The 15,235-nt window shown below is 44.8% G+C and overlaps 1 protein-coding gene across 2 annotated transcripts in view; it reads right to left on the bottom strand.

The window, feature by feature from the left end:
• Window positions 1-1,087: 1,087 nt before the first annotated feature.
• The window catches only part of SP4 (Sp4 transcription factor), a 56,497-nt gene continuing 42,349 nt past the window's right edge, over window positions 1,088-15,235 (bottom strand). Inside the window, exons 4-6 of one of the 2 annotated variants that reach the window (XM_020993255.2) lie at window positions 14,242-14,464; window positions 13,492-13,691; window positions 1,088-4,497 (exon numbers count right to left, since the gene is read on the bottom strand). In XM_020993255.2, coding sequence (XP_020848914.1) covers window positions 4,250-4,497; window positions 13,492-13,691; window positions 14,242-14,464 — 671 coding nt within the window. In that variant the 3' untranslated portion in view covers window positions 1,088-4,249. The other variant, XM_020993256.2, reaches the window with a different exon arrangement.

Raw genomic sequence — 15,235 nt, 5'->3', positions numbered from 1 at the left:
TTCTTCAAATTAAGTACTAAGAAGGGAGCTAGGAGCAGCGCAAGTACTTCTGCTGGTGCTTTGCACACTACCTGGAGGGGTTTGCGTGCTCCAGCAGCATGAATGCCGCAGAGGAGGCAGCGGCGGCATTCACCGCCAGACCCGTCCTGTCAGTCACCCTGGGAACACCGGGGGCTTCGAACAAACACCTGCAAACACATGCTTTGAAGGACTTGCATACGATTCTTTAATCAGCTGAGTACATCGTGAATGCCTAATGTCCTGGGCAGCAAAAGCAGAAGTAACTGTGGACGGAGCTGTGTGTGCAGGGTGAGGGAGGCTCGTGTCATTCTAGATTCCTGGGAATCCCAGTTTCCCTCTAATACTCTGTTCTGTCAAACCTCTCCCCTGCATCCCCCCCGCAATGCCCGCAGTACGCCAAAGAACGCTGACATCATGTAGGTGCAAAGTTGTGCTCTCCGCCATGCTGTCCAGTGTACTTTATTACGTGGCAGTAATTCATAATTCTAACAGGGGAGTTGCAAACTTCTACAAAACCAAGATTTTAGGTAGTGTCTATCAGCTTGTTTCCTGAATTACAAATCCCTTAACAATCCAAGTGCACCCACCGGCTTGTACAATCTGTACACTGACTGAAGTGTTCATTTCTGTTAAAGATCATGCATCGGAGTTTGAGAAAGTATTTGCTCTGGAAATGAAAACGACAACTCTGCCATTTGTTGCGCAGTGCACACCTACTGACTCGGAGGTCTGTTTCATTTCCCAAATTCCATTTGCCTTTAACAGATTTTTTTTCCTAAGCTGAAGAAAAATAAATTTCTCTCAGTCTGATTTCATTTCAAATGAACCAAAACCATTGGTTACAAATTCCTACTGAGTGTGAACTGGTAAATTTCTCTTGTAGGGTGAGTTCTATTTGCTGAGAAATAGTGACAGGCAAACAGGTCTTAATTACATGAAACTGCAGAAGTGCCCATCCTTTTCTTGGTGAGAAGCATTTGCCATCCAGTGTTCATCGTGGTGAGCAGGGTGATCATTCAAACAATTTATTACTGCTTCATGGCATACGTAATTAAATGAAGAAACATTTTAAGCTCAAGGGAATTTTTAATAGGTTACTTGCAAATTATTTTTGCAGGCAACAACTTGTACATGATTTTATTTCCAAATCCACAAAAACCAAATGTTATACAAATGAGCTCCGTAAAAATGTCAGCGGAGCCCCGGGCTTAGACAGCAGATAGTTCCAAATCTGAATCTGTGGCAAACAGCTCTTTTTTTTTTCCTGCTTGGTTTCCTTTTTTAAAAATCTTTTTCTTTTTTTCTAGAAAAAAATTTACAAGTGAAATGTTACTACAAAACTTTTTATAAGGAATTTTTGCAAAACATTTACATTTTACCATCAACTATTTCTGTTTCAAAATCATTATATAGATTTAATACCCTATGCTGCACATCAATTTTTGTGGGATGACAATTTAGTGACATGCATAAAAAAACCCACAAGGCATTAAAATGAAGACTTAAATACAAATATTGTTGCAATAAAACAGTTATAAAATTGAAAAATAGGACCTAAACATCATGCTTACCCTAAGTTTGACAAATTAACTTTTTCTCCTAGATTACACACTTTTATTACTGCTCTCATGAGTGTGATAAATAATGACAACATCAAGTTCTAATGTAATCGGCAACACATATACACAAACCTAAGCAAAGAAAGCATCTTGTAAGAAAAAACTACTCTAACATTGGAGTTTTACCATGATAAATACATAGCTTTGCACTGATAATTACAATAAAAACAAACCTGTATAATGGTGGCAAAGGGAATGAACAGTGAAATGCCATTAAACAGAATCCTATGCACAGCTGTGCCCTACTGCTCACACCAGCTCTATCCCACTGAGTCGAATAAAGGACGATGAAATTTACGATCCTTCTAAGACAGAAAAGTGGACTTTGAATGGTCTGCAGAACAGACTGTCAGAATGTGTCTAATTCCAGTGGTGAAATGTGCACCTGCTAACACACGTTAATATACTGTATATGCTATAAAGCCATCCGGATTCAGTTGGATAAATTTACAATAGGCCTCACTGCTGATTAAAAAAATAACTTCCATTTCTATCAACACCCATACATAGATATGCATAAGCAGTGGGTTATGGAATATGCTGCAGAATGCCCATACCTCCTTTAACAAAAATGTTACTACGAGGAAACATGATTAGAACATTAAGAACATCTCTTTGCATAAAGAAATGTATAGCACTGATTGCGTAGCACAAGGACAGATCAAATAGATGTATTTGATGTTTCAGTTCCTATCTAACCAAACCAACAATGAGCACTAGAGCTAGTGTTCACTTGGACTAAAGAAAACATCTACCTGCTCTGGAGGCTTCAAAGCCAGACGCATCGATCAGGAAAGAGTACATTAAATAAAATGTACAAAACAATGTACAAAACCCAACTAAAATTTAAAGACTTTGTTACAAGTCTACAAAAGCTTTAAGAAACTTGAAATTTATAAGCACAGTGTAAAATTGTTTTTCCTTTAATCTCAAAGCTTTTTATGCAAACTGAAAGCACAAAAGACCTTCAGCTTTATAGAACGCTACAAAGGGCTGGCCTCAAGTGGACACAGTGTAAACAATGATCAGGACAGTATTCTTCCTTCTTCAAAAATACATGAAATACGACCAAGTTTGGAAGAGAACTCACATTAGAATATTTTTTTTTCTGAAAGAGAAAAATGCACAAGACAACAGTTACCTAATATTATACAGTCCCCGAATTTCCAATTTTTAATAAACTATTCAGGGAAAAAAGTTACCCTATATAAAAGGATCAGTTTCATTAATTATTTTCTGTGCAAATCTTAAAAAAAAAAGCAAGAACCAAAGGTTAAGCTACGGTTGCTACAATCTAAAATTTTCACATAAAACTTTTGGCCATCCTTCCTGATCAGTAGTGGCAGACTTACAGAAAAGATGTGATAAACTTTACTTTTTGCTTACCATTATATTAATTTGATTTTCCTTTCTAGTTTAGCGTATTTCTCAGGCTGCCTTATAAAGGTTTAGTTATTAACATAATATGAAGAAGTGTAAATATTAAATTCCTTATCAAATTATTAACCCACTATTTGAAATTAAATGTAGCTGGCCAATTGTCAGAAGAGGTAAAAGAACGTTACAATTAACTAATAGATTTTCTGCTGGCCTTTAAAAAAAGTGATAATCCATACTTTTCTTTGGCTACCGAGTAAAAGTATAAAGAATTCTGCACAACATCAACATAACTTATATTTACAGAATATGAAACTACAGAATGAATTACACCACTCAGGTAACAACTCTATCTACGACTTCCAATAGAAACATTAAAATCAATTCTGTGATCAAAACCAGGGTTAGAAAACCCATGAATTCTAACTCCAAACCTTTACGTCTAAATTGCCACATTTTATTTTCTTGAAGACATAATGAGTTTCATAAAACCTTTCTAGCATTTTTCTAAAGTTTAATCTAAGATTCAGTTTTAAATTCCTCTTATGTCTCCAAATGGAGAAATTAATTGGAGTTCCCTGATTGTCGGAGTCCACACTACTATAATGTAGTGGTCATAATTATCTGAGATGTTCCTCAGATTACTTTGACAGCACTAACCTAATTACGTTTTTGAGGAATCTCTAAGCTGAGAAAAGACGGCCAAAAATATTGTCAGTTTGCTTACAGAAATCAAACTAAGGAAACACAGCAATATCCCTATCCTTTTCAGTGCCATAAGGGAAAGGAAACGCATGTAAAACATTACTGATTCAATTTATAACAAAGTACATCCAAATGAAAACAAGTCCAGTTAAGGTCCAGCCTACAAACTATTGAGGTCTGTCTTTATAAACATATTAACATACATTGTTAAAAGAGGGGAAAGTTTCATTTAGAAAATTTATGTGATAACAGTTCCAAATAACTAAAAAGTACAGTATGGTGGAAATCCTTTTCCAACATGTTTTTTCCAGAATATCAATTTGAATTTTGTATTTTTGAAAACTGTCTCGATGCACCTGCATACACTTCCCGTGCTGACCCTAAAACTTGGTATTTTTTTTTTTTAAAGAAGCCAAGCATGAAAACATGATTTCCTACTCTGTAATCCACTTTACCGGCCCATTTCCATATCTTGAAAGGTGTGTAAACTGAAGTGCAGCCCTCGATGTCTCTGCGTAAATCCCCTTTCAGAACTCCTCCATGTTGGTCGAAACATTAGGAGTTGCTGGGTTTGAATCTTGTGAAATGGACGCAACTGTCACAATTCTCGGGGAGCCGAGCACCTCGGTCACAGAGGCGTCCAGTTCCCCAGAGGTCACAATGGCAAGGGCTGTGCCGCCGCCTTTCTTATTCTGATGAGTTTTGACGTGTTTGGAGAGGTGGTCGCTCCGCATAAATCTCTTAGAACACTCTGGGCACTCAAACCTCTTTTCACCTAAATAAAAAGCAAAGACAAGCAGAAATGATAATCACACCCATTTCATTTTATCGTCATGCTTTGAATCTGCTCTTCTGTTTTACAGTACAAATTGGTTTGCTTGGGGCCATCAGACCCCTGAGTACAAGGATATTTATTGCCCTTCCATGACTTTCTTTCCAGTGAGGCACCAGGTACCATGTACCCTTCGGAATAAGAAGAGTGGCATAATGGAAAGCAAGGGTCAGACACCCCCCCCCCCCCGGGCGGGCTGATTCCAACCAAGCCCTGACGCCAAAATGCAAGGTCACCTTCATCTCTCTTTTTTAAAGGTAGACTGTCAATGCTGGTATTGTATGAGAAAAATTCATATGTTATCCTATTATTCCAATGGAGTGTAGTATTTAAAGTAAAAATTAACTCCCAAGTTTTGAACAAGTATTTAATATTATTGTCCTTGCTACTCAGGGATTTAGGTTATAGAGGGAGGGAGGAAAGAACATTTATTCATGAGCACCTACCACGTGCCAGGGCACTGTGCTGAGCACTTCACAAATATCTCTTTTGTCCCCAATTGATAAATGGTCAAAGGACATGAACAGGCAGTTTTCAGAGGAAGAAATTAAAGTTATCTACAGTCATATGAAAAATGTTCTAAATCGCTATTGATTAGTGAAATGCAAATCAAAACGACTCTAAGGTACCACATCACACCTATCAGAGTGGCTAACATAACAAAACAGGACAATGATAAATGCTGGAGAAGATGTGGGAAAATTGGAACACTAATGCATTGTTGGTGGAGTTGTGAACTGATCCAACCATTCTGGAGAACAATTTGGAACTGTGCCCAAAGGGCTATAAAAATGTGCATACCCTTTGACCCAGCAATAGCACTTCTAGGGCTATATCCCAGAGAGATCATACAAATGGGAAAAGGACCCACTTGTACCAAAACGTTTATAGCAGCTCTTTTTGTGGTGGCAAAGAATTGGAAATGGAGAGGATGCCCATCAACTGGGGAATGGCTGAACAAGTTGTGGTATAAGACTATTAACAGAATACTGTTGTGCTATAAGAAATGATGAGCAAGCGGACTTCAGAAAAACCTGGAAAGACCTGTATGGTCTGATGCTGAGTGAAGTGAGCAGAACCAGGAGAATGTTGTACACAGTAACAGCTACACTGTGCGATGCCTAACTTTGATAGATTTAGCCCTTCTCAGCAATGCAAGGATCTAAGACAACTCCAAAAGACTCATGATGGAAACTGCCATCCACATCCAAAGAAAGAACTATGGAGTCTGAATGCAGATGGAAGCATACTATTTACTCTCCTTTTCCTTTGTTGTTTTGTTTTATTGCTTCATTCTCATGGTTCCTCCTAGTAGTTCTAATTCTTCTTTACAACAGGACTAATGGAAAATATGCTTAATATGAATATACAAGTAGAGTCTATATCAGATTACATGTCATCTTGGGGAGAGGAGAGGAGAGGCTGGGGGAGAAAATTTAAAACTCAAAGTCTTATGGAACTTAATGCTGAAAATTAAAAATAAATCAATTAATTATTAAAAGAAAAAAACCCCCAAACATATCACATTTGAGCCTTACAGCAGCCCTGGGAGGGAGATGCTATTATCATCTCCATTTTACAGATGAGGAAACTGAGGCAGATAAAAGTTAAGTGACTTGCCCAGGGTAACACAGCCAGTAAGTGTCTGAGGCCACATTTGAGCTCAGGTCTTCCTGACTCCAGGCCTAGCAAATTTATCTACTTCATCACCTAGCTGCCTAAAGTTACTACAGTTTCTTACATTACTTTAAAATAACTAAGGGATTTCAACAATGACTTTTCATAGATGTTTATCTATTATATAAAATAATGCTCTATTATGTGCCCCAGAAAGATTTTTAAATTGGTTATTTACAAGCCTACAGAATCATTCCAAATAAGAGTATTTATTCAATATGATTCTGATACATTTGTTTGATAGATTTTTTTCATTTAAAAAACAAACCGTATCAGATATTAAGAAACGAGGTCACAAAAACCAGAACCTAACTTTGGTAACTGACAATGGTGAAAACTGCTAAGTGTCATAAATGATAAGCTGCAAAGCAAAAAAAGGAAACCCGGGAAACGGAGGAAACCATTGGGTTGAACTGGCCCTATTTCCTAGCTGATGCCCCTGGGCATGGCGCTGGGAAGAGAAACAAAATGGTGTCCTCTGTTTAGGGAGGCCCAATGCTGCCAGCCATGCAAGGCTGGGTGGGGAAGTCAAAGACATCAAGTGGTCACACATTTGGGAGGTTCTCTAGCTTATACCTCCATTGTAGGCAACGTGCAGTCAGAGGGCCTTGTTTCAAAGTTCCCAGTCAGAGTGACTTGGGACAAGTAAATCACTTAACAGGCCTGAGGTCAATGAGGAGATGGTAAAGTGCGGTATATGACTATTAACATTTTATTTTGCTGAAAGAAGTGGTGAAATAGAATCAGTGAAATGTGGAAAGATCTGTAGGAACTGATGCGGAGTGGAGTGAGCCAAACCAAAACGTAGAGATACCAAACGCACCACTGAGGGCAGCCTGAACCAGGTTCAAATCTAATTAGGACATATTTAACACAACAAAAAATACAATGGAACAAGATAACAATAACTTTCAATCTTAGTCAAATGCACACCACAGGAGTTTGGATTAGAGGCCCCCATTTCCACAGGAGTTTTGCCTCTCTGATCTATACAACCACAGCCATCTTGTAGAGACAAACAATTCTGAAAGCCTCCAGTCCTCTGATCAGTGCAGTGACCAGCCATGATTCCAGAAGATCAATGATAAAGTCTGCCCCCATCTTCTGGTAGAGTTATGAACGCCAGATATGGAGCAGGGCACTATTTTTTGGAAATGGTCAATGTGAGAATTTGGCTTTACCACACATATCTGTTAACATGGGCTTTCTTTTTCTTTTCTTCGGGAGTGGAAGGAATGTGAAAGAAAGAAACTAAATGTTCATTGTTTAAACAGGGTTTAAAAACTGAGGGACTGACACAATGTCCTGAGTCCAGGATTCATGGTGGAGCAGAGCTGACCCTGGGTTCTCCCAGGCCATGCCAAAGGAGTTCTGTTTTTGGCAGCCCCACCCAGCAGCCTCGCAGGCCTCGAGTGTGGATCTGCTGGCGGGCTGCTCAGGTGACACCCTCCTTTCCAGAGGGTGGGACCTCAGGTGAGGCCTTCTACTGAGCGGCAGGCTGCAGTGTGTCGCAATGCACCAAGCTTCACCACCCCACAATGGCATCATTTAGCCTTGAAGGCCTGAAGAATCTGCCTAGGAAAGGGAAATCACGCAGCACTTGCCATGAACACTCTGACCAAGGACAGCTGGATTCTCCCTCTTTGCCCTCTGGACACTCCCCAGGCCAGGTGACTTTTGAGATGACCATTAAGGTCATTTCCAGCTCTGAGATAACTTACTGAGCAGGATGGAAGAAAATCTTCATTACAACATTACCATAGGATCTAGTTTTACTTGAGGAAGCTCGGTTCAGAGTCAAGAACATGTTTAAAAGTTCAGATGAAAATCAAGGATTTGGACTGGACTTGTGATTTCAGTGCTGTGAGGTGCTGTGCAGATGAGGGCACTCCATCTATGCAGGCAGGCAGGCAGACTGGTACCAGCTCCAGGGAGGTGCCAGGGGCCCAAGGCCATTAGGCCAAGGCTGTCTCTCCGGGATAAAGTGTGCTTAAATGCACACTTAAATGCTCATAGCATGCTGGCTCCTTGAGGGCAGGCCTTACTTGTGATTTTTCTTGGTATCCCAGCACTTTGAGTGCGGCCAGAACAGGGGAGGTACATCACAGATGATGACACGGAAGTGTGGCTAACAATATAACCCTGAGAACAGGCCACAGAGACAGAAGAGGAGCTGTCCTCACTCAGCATGTCAGGAGGACCCAGGAACAATGTCTTCGCCTCACACTCACAACTCTGATACCTCAGTTATCAATTCCCCAACCAGGTAACTGGGGGACTCCATCCCGCGAAACAGGGACACGCAAACTTGGTGCAGGTGGCTCAGCAGGGTTCCTCTGGATGACCACCGCCTCAACGGCTGGATGCTGCGTCTCCCCGGCTGCCAAAAGCTGATGGGCAGAAAGCCCATGGCACGGGGTGGGGAGGACTGGGGATGGAGTCAGAAGAAGTGGGTTTAAAGTCTGCTGACTAGCTGTGTGATCCTGGGCACGTCACTGAACCTCTCCATGCCTCAACGTCCTCATCTGTAAAATGGGGCAGCTCCTAGGACTCCAATGGCTGGCTGATTCTTCCTGACAAGATAAGACAGTCCATTTTGAATGATATTCTTCCCCCAACTCCCTAAGAAAGTCATTTCAATTAAACACTTAAGTGCCTATGAGACGCACGGCAAGATGCCTGACTGACAGCTCCTGGTACAGCCCACGGTCCAGAAGCAGACGCTGCCCTTTGGTCTATTTGGCTTTGCCTTTGGGGCTGCCTGGACCCCACAGCCCAAGAGCCCCTTCTTCTCTCCTCCTCTGTACCCCTGTACTTCCAGGGAGGCCAACAGTGGCAGCACAGAAGTGACAAGCGTCCCAGGCCCAGGGGCTCCAGGCAGACCACCTACACTGGGTGTCTGGACAGAAGCAGGTGCTGGTTTACCTCACTTGCTCCTGAATGCAGTCATCTGCCACGGCGTCCATGGGAACTTAACCAGCCAATTCTGTCCAATTTCACACTGACTTGTTGGTGGACTCTACAATCTGCTCACTCCTAACAGATGCTGGTATTCAATTAATAACACTGACTATAATCCTTCAATAAGAAAATGATGTGCATAATTAAAATACTTATTCACATTAGAGGAATTTCTTTTCTGGGTAAGCTTTTTCAGGAAGTTTATTCACAACACATCAGGAAGAAACAAAACCATATCTAACCACGGAAAATAAAACAACAAAAATGTGGTAACACAAAGCATCTAAGGAAGAGGATGTTACCCGAGGAACACGAATCCTGCCCCTGGTGGGACGTCCAGATACCATTAGAGCGGCCTCTTCTTTACATCATTGTTTTTGATGCTTACGTTCTTTTTAAAAATGCTATTCCTAACAGAGGATTCAAAGAAGCTACTGACTTGCAGACATTCCTCTTTCCGGTGCCTACAAGTACAATATTGCCAAAAGCAGCGACTTTTTTGGACAAATTCTGTCTCAACATTTCAAATGGATTTGCAGACGTGCCTGCAATGAGCAGGCCAAAGAATAAGAACCCAGGATGTTGGGGCTCTAGGGCCCTGGAAGATCATCCATCCGAACCTCCACTTTATGGGGGAGGCCTCAGTCATCCTGAGTGACACGCCCATAGTCACACAGCTAGCAAGTTTTGGGACTGAGCCTTGAAGCCCAATACTCGATCCACTGTCCATGCTGTGCAGACTACATAAAAAGGCTGTTCTTACCCCGCGCATCTACAGCACTGCTCACATCTGGTCACTTCTCTTTACTTCCAAGTCCACCAGCCCAGCTCCCACCCCACGAGATCAAAGGCTATTTTGGAGGGAACTTGAAGTTGGGAGCCGAGTTAGAAGAGAGAGAGGCTTTCTTAGGGAGTTTAGCCATGGAAGGCAAGAGATGCGGGGGACCTAGGGTGGGTTAAAAAAGGGTTTTCTGTAGCCTGCAGAAACAGTCCCTAGTGTGGACACTGAGGCAGCAGGGAGGCAGCCCCTCCCCATGGCAAGCAGAACGACATCCTTAAGGCTCAGTTCTGATCAGGTCATTCTCCTGCTCAGTAAACTCCAGGGGCTCCCAATTAATCTATGAATCAAATACCAACTCCCCTTGGTGGCATTTAAAGACTTTTGCATACTGGCTCTGACCCACCTTTCCTACCTTATTATAGATTACTACCCTTCCCCTGTTGGTTTCCTCATCTATGAAATGGGGATGATAATGAGCACCTCCCTCCCACAGCTGCTGTGAGGATCTTGTAAAGCACTTAGCACAGCACCTGGCACACAGTAGGCACTCTGTCACTGAGAGCTCTCATTCACATACTCTTCAGCCCAGCTGAGCTGGGCCCCACTTCCTCGTGTGAAGGTCCATCTCTCCTCTCCACACGCTGGGCAGATCTGTGCTCCAAACCAGAACTCACTGCTTCTGACCTTGGCCTCTTAGAACCTGGCACCTCAAGCTCAGCTCACATGCCAGCCACTGTGAGGCCACTCCTGATTTCACCCGAGGCCAGTCCTCTCCCCACCCTAAGTACCCTGGCTTTCCTTGGCTTATATCTCCATGTGGACATCTCATCTCTCCCTCTAGAGCACGGAAACTCCTCGGGGACAGGGACTCGCCCTTCCCATCTTTGTATCCCCAGTACCTAACACATGGCGCTTAATGACGTTTGCTGCTTGAAGCTGAAGGATGGAGATTTTGTTCTATTATAGAGGTAAAGAAACATGCAGTCATTAAAAGCTATTACAATATGGTGCTCACTGTCTATCTTTAAACATTACCCTAAACTCCCTGCTAATAACATTTTACAAGTGATTCCACTGGGACTGAGTCATCATTTCTAAAAATTAGTTGGTATTTAGTCAGTCTTATGAAGCTAAGACACCACCATAATTTTTAATTAAAACCAGTTCAAAACAAAAACAAACTGGTATTTGCAAGTACCTGAAGTGGCAGCAGAGTTCAAGCACCATTTCCAGGAGACTCCCTGGCTACTTTCTCTAAGTGGAAGTGGTGTCTATGGCCTCTAAGTGGTGATGGTGTCCTCAGGGAGAGGAGAGGAACACCACAGGACCCAGAGGTTTGGGGGAAATGAGAAAATGTCCAACTCCGCCCACCCCCACACACATGCATCCAGACCCACATACACGAACGGGCTCAATGCCATCATGTGCACGGACTGGAGCTCAAAGGCCACAGCGATACTTCTTCTCTGCGAAGCCCAGCCAAGGCTCCATAAAGGAGTGGTCACCTTAGCTGCTCCTGGAGGGACAAGCAGAGGGACAGGGAGAGAAAAGAGAGGGGTGTGCGCAGAGACAGGTCGGCCACAGGGTCTGGGAAGAGGAGGAGTCAGGGCTGGAAGGACAAGCTGGAGCCAAGCTGTGCAGGCCACCGAAAGCCGTGCGAGAGTTTGGTCTGAAGAGAAGCCACTGCCCAGGCCATGCCAGGCCTCTGAAATAAGATCGTTCTGAAGGGAAACTCACGTGCAGGATCTTGTTCACAAAACAACCACAGATACCCTAGTTGCTGCATGTGTGTGTGTGTGTTCATTAGATATCAGAGATGTGCTGCCAATTTTTCTTTACAATTCAAATCCTATGTTTCCCTCATTTTGATCATCACCTCTCTTACCTTCTTGGCTCAAGGCTATGCTCAGAGTTGTATGAGCCAGGCTCAGCCCTAAATGACCCTCAGAGAGTCAGTCACAGGGAGCCATGGAAGGTTTCTGAGCAGAGCCGTCTAGTGACTGATCCTGTCTGTTAGGAAGTTGGATGAAGGGGCAGCCTCATGGTGGTCGTGTGAGATGAGAGTGAAGAGAGCTAGGTGGCCGCCTTAGGGCAGCAAGGGCCTGAGCTAACCTGAAGGACAGAGAGGAGGCAACAAAGAATCCCCCAGCCGGAAGGACCTGGTGCCTGGCTGCAGCAAGCGGGGCGTTTCCAGCACCAGTGTTAAGGTCTAGAGGTGCACGCAGTTCTGAAAGGCAGCTTTCCACATGGGACCCGATAGGATGCCCACAACGGCTCCAGGAGGCAAATGCTGTGACCTTCACTTTACAGATGACAAAAAGGGGCCTGCTTGGGTGCACAAGATTCAGACTTATCCGAGGCATGATCTGAACTCAGGGCTTTGATTCCCAGTCCGACCCTCTACCAACTCTGTCACCTAGGTAAGCAGGCGGGCGTCAGGAGGAGGACGTCAGTGGCCCATGACTGCCAGCTCATAGCAGCAGCATCTCACAGCTCTTGGTCTTTTTCCCACTTGGATCACCGACCTTCCTCAGGGTAGGAGCCTCAGGCTGCGTTCCCACGTTCCTGAAGGAAGGGGTTCTGGGGGGCTGCACTAACAAGTGGGGTGACAGGTACCTGTGAATGTCTCAGATTCCATTTTCCCACCTGGACCCCAGCTCTTGGCCCCTCCTTCCTTCCTTTTGGCCAGCCGTTACGCTGACGAAGCCCCAGACAACTGCATCAGCCTCATCTGGTCTGCCATGTTAGGGCAAAATAAACTCACTCCTTTGTTCAATGTTCAGTGACTCACAAGGGCCTCAGTGCTTCCCAACATGGACCGTGAGCTAGGACAGCGCACTGCCCCAGTTGGAGCTGTGCTCACGACCATCCCCACTCTTCTTCCAAGACCAGCTCAGGTACCATCTCCTCCAGGAAGACCTTTGTGAGCCCTCTGCTTGGTAGAGCCATTGTGACCCTCCCCCCACTCCACTGTCTTCTATTTCCTTGGCTATTTATATATTCTAGCCCACTTGCCCCCAGCCCAAGCTCCTTGGGGGGCAGGGCTTTTTATGTGGGAAGGAGGGACCATGAAAGATGAGTTCTGTATCATCTCCCCTCACTCTCAGGGCCTAGAACAGTGCTAGCACTGCTGAATTTAAGTGAACTTAAAAAACATGTCACCCTCAACGTGAGGTCAACTAAACAACCACAATTCAAAGTCTCACCTTCTAATTTAAAAACTGTCACAATAACATGAGTAAACTCAACATCCAGGGATACTTAAAATCCTATGGAAGAAAGTCAAATATGTGAAAATGTTGAGTTTTTTCCATAGGTAAAAACTTGATCATAAAAACAGATAAAAAGATTCTGATTTTAAAAGTCTTAAATAAAACTTTCAAAACTGTTATGCACTGCCAGCCCACTTTGAGTGTGACGAGGCTGTCTGGAGGGGGGAGAAGTGCAGGCCCTGGAGGGAGGATGGGGGGGGTGAGGGTGGGAGCGCGGGGCAGGTGGGCGGGCAGGCAGCCGTGTACCTGTGTGGGTCCTCCGGTGCCGCTGCAGCTCATCGCTCCTCGTGAATCTCTTGCCACAGAAGATCCAGTTGCACACAAAGGGCCTCTCGCCGGTGTGCCAGCGCAGGTGGGCCCGCAGGTGGGACGTTTTTCCGTAAACTTTCCCGCACCCTTCAATGTGACAGATGTGCTGCTTCTTTTTTCCTGGCTCATTAGTGCCTCTATCAAGAACAAGACAAACATTCATCTTCCTTCACAAGGTTAGCTGACTACCACACAAAACCCCGAATGAATTTCAGAGACACTAACTTCCACAAGGCTGGCCAGCCCGCAGGTGTATGACTGACAGACGAGGCCATACTGCCCCAGTAAGACCCAAGAGCATGGACTCAGGACCCAGCTCTAGGAACCTTTCAGGTGCCAAACTGTCCTGAGAAGACTGGGTCATGCTAAAGACCCCTACTCTCAGGGAATGGAAGGAAGCCAGTATTCCTCAAGTGTGTCTGCCAGGAGCCCAGCACCAGCTAAGCCCTCTATAATATGACCTCATCTGATCCTCATAACCACCAACAAGGGTGGTGCTGCTATTCTGAGGCTGGATTTGAACTCAAGTCTTCCTGACACCATGCCCCATGGAGCAGCTGTTCCCTCAGTTTAGGTGGACCCCTTGGATCCTATTTCCCACGTCACCCCACCTGAAGGCAGGACCCTTTGCTACTGGAGGAAGAGCGGTCCCACAGACCTGGGCAAAGGTCCCCCCTCAGTGCTTACCTTCCTTCTCCCTCTCGGCAGTTGGGGCAGGAGCAGGCCACTCTCCGCAGCCTCTTGCCGGGCTGGACCTCTTGGTCTGACGTCTGCTGGGCTTGCTGCAACTGAGTGATCTGGTCAGGGCTGACGGCGCCTAATGTGGCGTTAGCGAGGCCCCCGACGGCCACCGTCACCGGGGCAATGGTTGCCTGCTGCACTTTCACTCCGTCCTGACCTTGCTGCTGACCTGTTGAGAAAAGGCGCCCATCAAAAGCAGCCCCCGAGAGTTATAGATGGGGATCATCAAGGCTCTGGCAAGCAGACCCTCCCCACAGCCATACAAAAGCCACCTTGTGGTGTTTTTTGACTAGAATCCCAGTGTCCTTCCATTTCCTTCCAATTCTAACATACTGAGTCTTACAAAGGGTAAGGAAAGGAAGGAAAGGAGAGGTTAGGAGAAAGGAAATAGAAGCTGGTGGAATGACTGAAAAGGGGCCGGTGAATTGCTCAAAGGTTTTTGCAGTCACAGGTTTTATTTTGTTTTTATATATAATAAGGACAAAGCCTGGACTTGGGACCTCACTGGAACTTCCAGGTGAGGACACTCCCTCTCCCAGTGCAAATCTGCACCTCTGTGGGTCAGCCTAGATCACAAGGCTGGGATGTCCCCCACTACACTAACTGGCCTTTCACTCAGCAATACAATCACTGTAATGATCACACGCTGCCAGGGCCAGTCAGGCAGTCCACAAACTGAGAGCAAAGGCCCCTGCCTGCCTTTACGGAGCTCATGAGCTACCAAGCAGACCGGGAAGGCCCTTCCGTTCAGCAACTGAGCCCAACCCTCAGCTGGGGTAGGGATGGGGGGAAGGCCATGGGGCAAGTCGGCTCCCTTATCCCCCTTAAAGAGGATACAATGCGCATGTGTGGTGTGAGCATAAGAGGAGCCCTCGAGGACACACACAGTTTCTGAGCACCCATCCCAATCCTCAGAGGTCATTTTCATTCCCCTATTAAG

This window comes from Phascolarctos cinereus, unplaced genomic scaffold, assembly GCF_003287225.1.
Source record: "Phascolarctos cinereus isolate Bilbo 61053 unplaced genomic scaffold, phaCin_HiC Scaffold_1;HRSCAF=81, whole genome shotgun sequence".
Lineage (NCBI taxonomy): Eukaryota > Metazoa > Chordata > Mammalia > Diprotodontia > Phascolarctidae > Phascolarctos > Phascolarctos cinereus.
The sequence above is the reverse complement of the archived record's forward strand: the minus strand, read 5'-3'. Positions and strand labels throughout refer to the sequence as shown.